Source organism: Choloepus didactylus, chromosome 6 (genome assembly GCF_015220235.1).
Source record: "Choloepus didactylus isolate mChoDid1 chromosome 6, mChoDid1.pri, whole genome shotgun sequence".
Lineage (NCBI taxonomy): Eukaryota > Metazoa > Chordata > Mammalia > Pilosa > Megalonychidae > Choloepus > Choloepus didactylus.
The window spans coordinates 100951530-100964051 of NC_051312.1; the positions used below are offsets into that span (position 1 = coordinate 100951530).

General features: G+C 36.5%; 1 protein-coding gene across 12 annotated transcripts in view; it reads right to left on the minus strand.

Moving 5' to 3' along the window:
• Nucleotides 1-759: 759 nt before the first annotated feature.
• Nucleotides 760-12522, minus strand: part of SYTL2 (synaptotagmin like 2) — a 119466-nt gene continuing 107703 nt past the window's right edge. For all 12 annotated transcript variants that reach the window (XM_037840936.1, XM_037840938.1, XM_037840941.1 and 9 more), the window contains 5 exons: nucleotides 11878-12048; nucleotides 8138-8216; nucleotides 4733-4832; nucleotides 2723-2928; nucleotides 760-1845 (listed from right to left, as the gene is read on the minus strand). In XM_037840936.1, coding sequence (XP_037696864.1) covers nucleotides 1700-1845; nucleotides 2723-2928; nucleotides 4733-4832; nucleotides 8138-8216; nucleotides 11878-12048 — 702 coding nt within the window. In that variant the 3' untranslated portion in view covers nucleotides 760-1699. The remainder of the gene's footprint in view (nucleotides 1846-2722; nucleotides 2929-4732; nucleotides 4833-8137; nucleotides 8217-11877; nucleotides 12049-12522) is intronic.

Consider the following 12522-nt stretch of genomic DNA (forward strand, 5'->3'; position numbering starts at 1 on the left):
AAGAGGCGGGCAGTCCTGGTCCTAGGTGAGTGGATACCAAAACCAATCTCATTAGTGTCCCAGAGCTGGCCGGGAGGTGGTTGAGAGGTAACTGAAAGAACGGCTGGGAAAGCTTGTTCTGTGAGGTGGCATGAACCAGAATAGGGTTCATATTTCTGCTACCGTGTCACAGACTGTGTCTGCTACTGGTCCACCATAAAGGTGGGCTTCTTCTACTCAGCTGCTCTGGCCCCTCTCCGTGGTCACAAGTAAGAGGAAATGGAGCCAGGCTTAACACAACCCTAAAGATCTTGGGAGACAATGGGAAGGTCATTGTTCTAGATTCATCTCTGCTATTGGCAAATGGGTGGAGGGCCCTAGCATCCGTGTGGGGATTTCAGTGACATTTATTCGATGCCACCCAGGCTTCTTCAACCTACATTAAATCAGTACTTGTCTGAGAAAGGCAAGCTAGCTAGAGTCTAAGTGGGGGTAATGCAGTATATAGTAAAAATTACTCCATCCAAAAAGTCTCATGGAAAACCTTTCAGTTAACCCATCTTCATAGCTTTTTTCCAACACTTTTTAAAAAATCAAAATTCTACTCTTAATAATAGTCATAATTGTCCACTAAGGGGAAATGACACCCAGAGTTAAAGTAAAACCTCTAGAGATATATAAGACAAGTCAAAGTTCTCTAGCCTTGCTTTAGAATTTAGATTTTAGGATTCCTAATATAACGTATTTCATTTAAAATAAAAGGCTAATTTGACAATACAATTTAAATCATATAATAATTTATTCTAAAGGTGCTTACAAAATAGTTTATGAAAATTACACATACATAGGAAACACAGTATAATTTGGCAATCTACATTCCAATTAAAACTTTGTTGCAAAGCATGTCTGTGACTATTCTTATGCTGCTTTTATATGGTAAAGTTATAAGAAAAACAGAATCTTACATAAGCAATTTCCCCACACCACATATTCTATTACAAAATAGAGGCTTGAGAACTACATTAGCATAAAATAAAGCCAAAACAAGCCAAGAACTTAATTCCACCTATGGTCAGTGGGTGGCACCAAAGCACATTTGAGATTTTTGTTTTAACACTTGGGAGAAGTAAAGTAGTTTCTCAAGGCAGAAACACATGCAGTGAATTCAGTCTCATTGTCCTAATATGGAATTCCATATATATTTTTTTGAGATTACAGAGCAATTGTTTTCTTTTGGTCAAATACTTTGTCATCAGTGATGTTCTGCCTTTTTTTTCCCCCTAAGAGTATTTTTCTGTCACTCTTTTCCATACCTACATATTTATAACTCCTGCAAGAGTTTTCCATGATAAGTGACAGGCCCATCTAATGGTAGTACAAGGTTGTGGTGTATAACACTTGGTGGAAAATTAGAAATTTTGCTCATTAACAACATCCCACTTTAAAATTTCTTGGCAGCTCTATTTTTCTTTAAAGCAGCAAAGGTTTTCCTGGCTTGATCACATATCTTCTTTAATGTTGGAGTCACAAGTAAGTTATATATTTTGTCATTATTTAAATTCTTTGGCCTTGTAACTGAAGCACATGCAGGTTGATTTTAACATGTTACATAGTATTCTTTATCGGCAATAGATAGAAAGTAAGGCTCTCTTAGTCTGTGTTTCAAGGTCAGGCTCCACCTGTTTGGTGGTTATCAGTGGAAGAGTCTGTGGACTTTGGGTCATTTGGAAATCTTGGCAATCAGCAGCATCCTCAAGGGCAGTGTTGCTTCAATCCAGGTATTCGGGGAATTTACCATCTTCTCCCAGAGAGCAACTTCCTCTGAAGTAGAGTCCATCCAATCCACCTCAATACCATAGCTTTTACCTGAAAAACGAAGCTCTGTATTTAGAAAAGAATAGATGATTGGAAAGAAAATGGGTTATTGCCTAAATATAATCACCAACAGAAGACAGCTAGGAAGAGTATTAACATCACCAGAAGGCATATCTGAGACTCAATATAAGGAAGAACTTTTAAAGCATGAGAGATGTCGAATAATGGGACAGGCTGCCTCCCAAGAAAATGACTTTTTACATTGATGGGAAGGCTAGAGGACAAACTGTCAGGGACACAGGAGAGTGGGGAGGATTCCTGCACTGGTTTGGAAGTGACACTAGATGATCTCCAAGAAAGTATGGTTAAGACCTTACTGTCTAACAGAGTCAAGTTTGAACCTTGGTTCCACACTTACTAGCTCCTTTATTTAAATTCTTAGAACATCCATTCCTCTTCTGAAAAAGGGAATAACGTTTGTTAGTAACTACCTCACAGAGTGGTTATGAATATTAAATAAGATAAGGCAAATAAAGCACATAGCACAGTGCCTAGAACATAGTAATTACTCTATAAATGTTCATTACTATCATTATCCAGAGCCTTGAAATGCCAAAAATGTTTTTTTTTTTGGGGGGGGGGGTAGGGGAGATAGTGATGAATGCTTTTCTATTTTTCCCTACAATAATTTAAGCTCTATGTGATCCTCATATTTAGAGCCCTTGGCACACAGTCTTAGATCCCCTCACTCATTCATTTTGTTGCATTTAGCAAAGATGGGATAGCTGCTTTCATTAGGAAAAAGCAAAGCAATAAGCAAACAAACAAGCACTTAGTGTCTCCAAAAGAATTTGGCTCATGAAGAATTAAAAATGTAACCTTTTGATAAAGTTAAAAAAAACAAACAAAAAAATGTAACAAATGTTACCTGCTCCAAAGCCAATCCGAAGACCTCCTAAAAACTGGTTGGTTAATTTGTAATGGTCCCAGACGGTGAGCTCCACGCAGGCTTCAGTCAGATCTTCAGGCCTGAAACCATCGTACACCATGGTGTGGTTGAAGACAGGGTTGGTGGTTTTCCCCACAGCTCTTGTCTTCTGGCGACTTTTCCTACTTGTATCTGGAAGGATGGTACTACAAAAAGAGGCATTATTGAGAGAGCATTTCAGTAAGGTAGTGTTGGAGGTTGAATCATATTTCCTAGAGAAGACATGATAAGTTCCCAACCCCTGGTCCTGTAGGTGTGAACCCATTTGTAAATAGGACCTTAAAATAAGTTATTAGTTAAGGTGAGCCCAAACTGAATGAGGGTGGTTCTTAATCCAATATGGCTGAAGTCTTTATAAGCCAAGGAAATTGAACACAGAAAAAGAAAGCCATAGGGGAAGAAATCGGAATTCAGTGGAATCCAGGAGAGAAAGAAGAAGACCCTTCCATGTGCATTGCCTTGTAATGGAAAAGCCACAGAACCCCAGAGATTACTGGCCAGCCAGAAGATACCAACCCTGAGAGGAAGCAAGCCTTCTAGTCTCTGAAACTATGAATAAATAAATTCCTGTCGTTAAGCCCACCTATTGTATGGCATTTGTTTTATCAGCTAGGAAACTAAAACAGATAGTGAGCATTTATGTTTTTGCTGTACTTCAACACAGCTACTGAGGATGGGCAATAGAAGGAAACAGAGTATGGAGAGACAGTGGTAGGGCATCCTTTTGGAACGACTCTGTGTGTCGAGTTGGCCAGACTGGGTTTGAATCCTGTTTCTGTCACTTACTGACTATGCATTCAAGGGCAAGTTAGTTAACCTCTCAGACTCTCAGTTTCCTCATCTATAAAATGGAATGGTGATCAAATTTTAGAGGTTTGATATTAGAATTAAACAACATATACAAAACACTTAGTTCAGTGCCTATATTAAATAATTATTTAATATGGTTGCAATTGTTTGAGGACTCCTTTAAAATTGGAAGCACAATCTACTCCTGATTATCTGTGATAGTCTAAAGTGTTAGTATTGTATAGAATTGATAAAGAGAAGGAACCTCTCCAATCTGCCAGATTTGTCTTTGGAATAAATTTTATGACAATAAATAATTTTCCAATTACTAACATTTCATTTATTATAATAACTGAATGGACTTTAATCTACCATGCCTTTTGTAAAGGAAGGCAGGCCTGGGAGTGGTCTCAAAATAGGAGATTAACCTGAACTGAAACAAATATTAACAGCTGATATTTACCAAGAAGATGTATAGGAATGTGAAATAGAAATTAGAAATCAGAAATAACGTTTTATGTATATACTTAAATAGCTGCAACTGGTCTTCTGGTGGTAGAATCTATATAGATAAAATTAGTCAGAGGGAGCTAATCTGTTTACTTACTATTTATTAGATTCCAGGTACTTTTTATGTATAATAGAGAAAAAAATATCATTTAAAAGCCCAAACTCTTTTAAGCTCTTATTAGCTAACCCTTAGTGGGGGTTTGTTTAGTAAATAATGTTTCAAATTTCTGCAGGCTGATGCAAAGGGCCTTTGCAAATAGACCACAAAACAGGTAGAATAAAGGACAGGAGAGAGAATTCTCCCTGCCCCATAAAGGAACCAAGGGGTGTGATATCCCACCATTAAAAATTTGACTAACTCGTTTGTACTGTATCTTGTTCTCACCAGCACATATACCTCTATAAGACATTTCATATCCAAGTATGGGATTTCTGGTTTCATTTGTATATATGTCCTTTATGTTTCTAAAAACAAATGAAGTCTTGGAGGTTCATGTCACCCCCCTAGTTTATATGTCTCTGTTGCCCCAGGTAAATTTATATAAACTAGGAGTGATAAGTTTCAGCATCACAGAGATAGATAAATGAACCCAATAAGCAAAGGGTAGGCTATAGTAGAGCTGAGGGAGGCAGAGTTATCAATGCTGTTACCATTTAACAAAAGAATTCAGATGGCTGCCCCTTAGCAGTGGGAGATCAAGGCATTCCTTCACCCAGATGTGTACTTCCCCAGTTGTCAGAAGCTTTTTACCTGTAGCAGAAAAAAGAGAGAAAATAAATTTCACCATCATCCTTCCCTTCTGTGCCGATTTGAAACTGTTATAAACCCCAGGAAAGGTCTTCTTTTAATCCAATGTATGCAAACTTATCATGGGTGAGACCTTTTTTTTTAATGCAATTTTATTGAGATATATTGACATACCATGCAATCATCCAAAGTGTACAATCAATTGATCATAGTATCATCATATAGTTGTACATTCATCTCCACAATCAATTTTTGAACATTTTCATTACTCCAAAAAAATAAAACTAAAAATAAGAATAAAAATAAAAATAAAAGTAAAAAAGAACACCCAAAACATCTCATACCAGGGTTGGACCTTTTGATTAGGTTGCTTCCATGGAGATGTGACCCACTCAACTGTGGGAGACATTTTGATCAAATTATTTCCATGGAGGTGTGAACCCGCCTATTCAGGATGGGTCTTGATTAGCTTACTGGAGTCTTTTAAGAAAGCTCACAGAGAGGAGCTCAGAGAAGCTGAGAGAGACATTTTGGAAAGAAGCTAAGATATGTAATCCAGAGTTTGCCCCCTGGAGAAGCTGAGAGCTGACACAGACCCAGACGCTTGGATATACAAACAGAAAGATGTTTGGACATGTTAAGCTAAGAGATGAAGCCCAGAGTTTGCCCAGGAGGAGCTAAGAGAGGACTCCCAGACACTTAGCAAGAAACACCCTGAAAGAACAAGTAAGGATGCACAGGAGCTGAGAGAGAGAAGCAAAGAGAGACAGAAGCCCAGAGACATTTTGGAGAAGGCCATTTTGAAAACAGAACGCAGGAGCAAAGGACCAGCAGATGCTAGCCACATGCCTTCTCAGCTGACAGAGATGTTCCAGACACCATCAGCCCTCCTTCAGTGAAGGTATCCTCTTGCTGATGGCCTTAGTTTGGACACTTTTATGGCCTTAAAACTGTAAATTTGTAACCTAATAAATCCCCTTATAAAAGCCAATCCATTTCTTGTATTTTGCATTTTGAAAGCATTAGCAAACCAGAGCACTTTGGCAATACTGCATTGAAAGATGTCAGCCTAAAAATGGTCTGGCATGATGATATGAGCTAATGCTCAGTGGTTATCAGCCTAACTGGTTAAATCCATACATTCCTAAATACATCTGTCATAGTTTGGCAGTACTGAGCTTAGGTAGCTCTATGAAAATAAGTTATGTTGCTTCCAAGTAGAGTATTAAATCATTCTTCTTGAGTTTTGTTTGGTTCAACAAGATTAAATATAGGTATCAGGTATGTGAATAATCCATTTACATTTACATTCAAAACAACTCAATGAAATGTATGTACCTTTCAAATATTAATACCAATATTAATTGTTACTGATGGGAAGTATTTTAAACATATATGAATCTAAAGTAACCAAAAGAGGAACTGGCTAAGGTGTAACCACTCTCTTTGTTAAAAGTGGTTATACATTTTACAGGGACAAAGTGTATACACATAATAGTTAATATTACAAATAGGGAATTGCTGAGAAGGTGGCTTGGTCTGAAGTTGTTGTCTAGGCTGGGTGCACATGGACAGTGGAACACTACTAGTTTTTCTAGATGGGTATTTTAGTTTCCTTGGCTGCTCAAGTGAATACATCCAATGGGTTGGCTTAAACAATGGGAATTTATTAGCTTATAGTTTTGAGGTTAGGAAAAACTCCAGACCAAGGCACCAGATCAAGGTGATACTTTCTTCCCGAAGACTTGCATCTGGGGCTGGCTTAGTGATCTTTTGTCCTGGGCTCCTCTGTCACGTGGCAATGCACATGGCAGCCTCTCCCAGCCTCTCCCTTCTCTTCCAGGTCCTGTTGACCTTCCGCTTCTTGCTTCCCATGGCTTTCTCCCTATCTGTCTGAATTTCATTCTGCTCACAAAAGACTCCAGTAATAGGATTAAGAACTGCCCTGTTTGAGTTGGACCACAGCTTAACTGAGGTAGCCTCACTCCAAACCACCACTGTAGTCCTCACTTATCACATTTTCTTCTAGAACATTACGGTAATTGAAACTGGCATTTTACTCAATATTACATTTTTATAGCTTTTATTTGATTTTTCTTTCCAGCTTAATTGTAAAAATTTCCAAGGACATAGATTATTTCTTGATTTCCTTGTATAGCCAATGACATTTCCAGCATAGAGTTGGGAATATAAAAGATGCTCATTAAATACTGGTTGTTTGACTGATTAGGTTAACCCATTATTGTGGTTTAGAGTGAGATACCCCAGAAAAACATGTTCTTAAACTTCATCCATTCCTGTGGATGTAACCAATTGTAAGTAGTACCTTTTTGGGTAAGAGGGGATGGACCTTCCTCTGATACTTGGTTAGGCTGAGGAGAAGAGGAAACTATTCCAAGGAAGAAGAACTACATAAGCAACAACTCAATCAAAGTGGAACCCATCACAATATACAAACCCCTATCCCTACCACCAGTCAAAGACTGGGGAAAAGGAAAAATGGATTGGCAGGATTTCTATGCATACTGACTAGAAATGACAGGATACAAATTGTATGCAAAAGAATCTGCCTTTTAGGAAGATCGAAAGTCACAAGAGGAGGTACGGTAGCAAATTTGGCCTAAAGATATGTTATGGTTGTCCTCCATATTCTTTCTTTCTTTCTTTTTTTTTCTTTTTAACTGAATTAGAATGCTTTTTTCTAGTTCAGTCACTGCCCATCCCACCAGCTTTACTGCCTGGTTCACGAAAGCATTTGAGTTTGCAAGCCTTGATTTCAGCCATAGCTTTCTAACAGATTCTTAAGGAGAGTAACTTGGGATACTTCCTTGGGAAATGAGAGGGGATCTGGTATTGGTTTCCTACCAGTCACTTGCTCATCAACTGGGCTGGAGACCCAAAGCCCTAACGTTAGGAATACAATTAGTAATATGGGGGAAAAAAAAAAAAGCTTATCTCCTAAAAGACCCTGAGAGTGGAGGGCTGATGAGTGGTATTTTCTCAGGGGCTTCTTATGAATTCTTCCCACCTGATAAAAGAATACTTAGGTTCCATTCTCATCACAACACTATCAGTGGATCAAAATTCTGAATACAGGTATGATCACACTGTGCAGATAAAAGTGAAAGTTAAAACAACTCCAAACTGGATTTAAAATGAGCATTTTCTAGTTTACAACTATGGACTACTTATAAAGTTAGAAGTTTGTTTGGGGCATCACCTTTGAAAATTTAATAGGACCCAAAAATTCCGTGTAGAAGGGAGAGATAAGGAAAGGACATAGATCTGAACAGAAAATCGTTACATACCAGGGATTGGCTCTGGGACATATTGGAGAGCTAACTTCATTTCACCTCTGTTTTCTGCTTCAACGGCAAGTGGTGCTGTCTGAAAAATGAAGGAATGTTAGCAGGTTGAGGCATAGACTGTTTACCCTAATTTCTGGTATTCTTTTAGGGCTATATCTGCCCTATTTCTGGAACTATGTTATCACCCAGAGTGCTCTGGATTAAAATCTCCCTATCAGAACTAGACTGTTGCTATTACATCTGGGAAAGTCAGGCTGTGCATCTTGAAAAAACTTGCAGGTATCTGGAACATATTTCAAGGTCTGTGGTCCCAAAGAAGGTGGAGAAATCAGAACAGCTTTCTTGAAAATGGGAGAAGTGTCCTGACATGCTTTAGTTTTTATAAAAACACATATATTTTGCTAGTCACTCTATTATCTGGCATGCTAGCACATAAAACAATTTATTTGTATGCCTTCTTTCTGAAGGAGTAAGAATAGTAAGGGAAGATAAGAGAAAAAAGTCAAATCTTACATTTCAAATCTGCATTAACCTAATTATTTTAGACCAAATGGGTAGAAGTCTGCAAGAATAACAAAGACTGGACATTAATTTTAATATGTATATCAGATATTTTCAAGTATAAGATTGATGGTTTTACTTTCAAATTCTGACACTTTGGTTCTTTAGAGCCTTATTTCTAAAATATAGCTAGGCATCAGAAACATAAGGAGTGCTAGATAAAAATCAGATACTCTGACAAATGAGGAATTGAGATCTAGCAGGTCTTAAGGCTAGAAATAAGTGACTGTGATGTAACATTTGGAACCATTTCTTTAGTGAAACTTTTATTGTAGAGATGCTAAATAATGGTTTGTATTAATTGTTTCTATTTATCACTTCCCCCTATGATGGACTAGCTTGGATCACATCAACCTCACAGTGAGAACATCAAAAAAAGCTTGATTAAAAAATCTATTTGAAGACGTTAAAAAATCACTAAGACAGACAGGGCCCAAATGGATAAGATCTTGGTGCCTGACATTCTTCTCTGCTTTTCACGTCAACGCATTTTCAGATTTGTAAGTAGTGCCAAAACTGAGAGCCTAAAAAGTTTAGCAGAAAGAGGCTGAGAAGCTGAGCAGAGTTTTTGACAGTCTCCTGAGGATAGAGAGATAAAAACTGGAGTCTAGGGCCTGCCAAGAAGGAGTGGTCCTGGAAAATACCCTGGATCAGAGGTTCTCAAAATGTGATCCCCAGGCCAACAGCACTGGCATTTCCTGGGTATTTGATAGAAATGCAAAATCTCTGACCCAGACTTGACTGAATCGGAAACTTTGGGGATAAGGCCCAGCAAATCCCTGTTTTTACAAGTCCTTCAGATTAACTGAATGCATGCTAACATTTGAGAATTACTTCCCTAGGCTTTAATTTGGGACCCCTGAATGGCTATAGCCTAGGAATATGGGCAAATAAGAACTGGACCAGACCACATGAAAACTGAACTCCAACTTCAATCAGCTCATTTCCAGCACTAAATTAAGGTGGCCTATCCCTACACTGACTGTCAGAAGCAAAAGTAAACCCTCTCAAATAATCCCTAGAATTTTTCATTCACAATGTCCAGTACTCATAAAAAGTACCAAGTGTACTAGTATATAGGACCAAAAGACCAAACACCAAGATAAAAAAAGAAAAGAGAATAACAAGTGTTTCAAATATTGGAGTTTTCAGATACATACTTTAATTAACTTTGACCATAAATATAATGTTAAGATATAGAATTTTAGCAGAGAAATAGACTCTATAAAAAGAGTCAAATGAAAACCTAAATCTGAAAAATACAACAAATGAGAACCTCTAGATGGATTTAACAGCCTATTAGACACAGCTGATAAGAAAAGTATTCAACTGAAAGATAGTTTAGCAAAAAATAGCCAGCCTGAAGCATAGAAAATAAAAAGAAAAGAAAAAGAGCACAGAGAAATACAGGACAGTATGACATGTAATTGGAAGTCCCAGAAGGAGAAGAGATTAAAAAAGTGTGTAAACAGTATTTAAAGAAATAATTGCTAAGACATTTTCAAAGCTGAGGAAAGACACCAAAGCACATATTCAAGAAGCAAGCTCAGTGAACCCCAAATAGGATGCACATAGACTCATTATAGTACTACTACTAAAATCAAAGATAAATAAAAAAATCTTAAAATCTGAGAAAAAATCTGACATATTACCTTCAGAGGATTAAAATAATACTAAAATCTGATTTCTCAACAGAAGTGATGGAAGTCAGAATACAATGGAATGAGAACATTCTCAAAGTGCTGAAAGAAATAATTCCCAATCTAGAATTCTATAACCCTGCAAAAAATCATTTAAAAAATGAAGACGAAAAAAAGATGTTATAATATAAAGAAAACCTGAGAGAATTTGTTGTTAACAGAACTGCACCAAAAGTAAAACTAAAGGGAAGTCTTCCAGCAGAAGAAATAATTCCATGTAGAGATACAGAAAAGAATGAAGAGCAACAGACAGGTAATAGATGGTTAAATCTAAATGAATATTGAATGTAAAAGCCAATAAACATATAGTCTCATGGGATTTAAAATACATGTATAATTAAAACACATGACTAAAAATAGCAAAAAAACAAAAAAAAAGGGGGAGAAGGAATACATGGACTTAAAGTGTTCTCGGTTCCTTTCATTGTCCTAGTAATTGTCCTACTAATTTAGAATAGACTCTCCTAAGGCAAGGATGCTTATTATAATCTCCAGGGTAACCAATAAAGGAAAAGGAAAAGAAAATATAAATAGAAGGAAAAAATGAAATAAAATATTTGATGGATCACAGAGGTGGCAATTATGAAAATAAGGAAAACAGGATAAATATTAAGATGATATGTATGAACCCAAATATGTCAATAATTACAAATAATCCAATTAAAAGACAAGGATTTCCAGACTGAGCAAAAATCAAAACCATGGCTTACAAGAAATATTTATTAACTGCAAGGATATATACAGGTTGAAAATCAAAGTATAGAAATAAAGTGCTAACCCAAAAGAAAGCTGATAGAGCTATACTAATACAGACAAAGTAGACTTTAAGGTAAGAAGCATTATTAGAGAATAAAAGGGACATTTCAACATGATAGAATGGTCAATCCATTAAGAAAATACAACAGTTCTAAATTTGTATATCCTTAATAAGACAAATTAAAAATAAATAAAGCAAAAGTAACAAAACTAAAAGGAGAAAAAGAAAAATCCGCAATCATGTATCTTAGTAATACACACAGACATAAGTACACACACATAGTACATACAGACATAAAATTAGTAAGGATATAAAAGATACGAATAACATTATTAACCAACGTGAGTTAATTTACGGATATAGAACATTACATCTGACAACTACAGAACATAAATTCTCTGCAAATGACACATGGAACATTTATCAGAATTTGACCATATACTGGGCTAAAAGTAAGTCAAGTTTTAAAGAATTTAATTTTTTAAATCACCTCTCTGAAACATTTGCATTCAGTGATTTAAACATTCTCCCTATAATCTTTTTTACCCCTTTTTTTTTTTTTTTACTAAATTTACAAGGTAAAATGCCCAACCCTATTTTTAAAAGATCCCAAACTACTGGCATTTATGGGGAGTTAAACTGCAACTTATAGTAGCATTTTCCACACACTAGGCCCCAAACCAACCAGCCAACCAACCAACCAAACAAAACTCTGAGCTTACCTTCCGCTTCAGGGGGTACCACTTCAATTGTTTATTCTGTTTGTTGTCCCAGTCCCATGTTTCCAAATCAAGTTCCACTTCCCCTAGGAAACTATTGCGCTTAAATGTATCCCGGTGCCAGACAGACAGGTTCAGCTTCTGTGTCTTTAAAATTTGCTTTTCGATTTTGTACTGCAGTTCAAAGAAGGAAATTAAAATAATGAATAAAATTACTTCATGCCAAAGTTATGACATAAAGATGAAGAGAAAAGTTATCTGTGTAGATCAGATTTTCTCATCTAGTAGGTTTCAAGTCTCAAAAATATTGCAAAGTCATCTATTCTAAGTGTCCTGTTTCAAAGTGCTGAAATCCATCTTTCACAAAGCTGATTTTCTTTCCCTCTCTGGAAAACCAAACCGTGGCTCAAATATCATAGCTGGTAACAGCTCCCTAAAAACAAAAGCCAATTATTCCATTTTTACTGGATGTTTTTAGTTCTAATCAGATAAAAAATAAATCAAATTCAGTATAAAAATACAAATCAAGTTTAATCCAATGCTCTGTTTTCTACCTAAGTACAAGGTATTTTTCAAAAAAGAAATACTTGTTTTTCCTGCTTTATATGGTCAAATGGAAAAGATATGACATCCTAACAGTTTTTCATC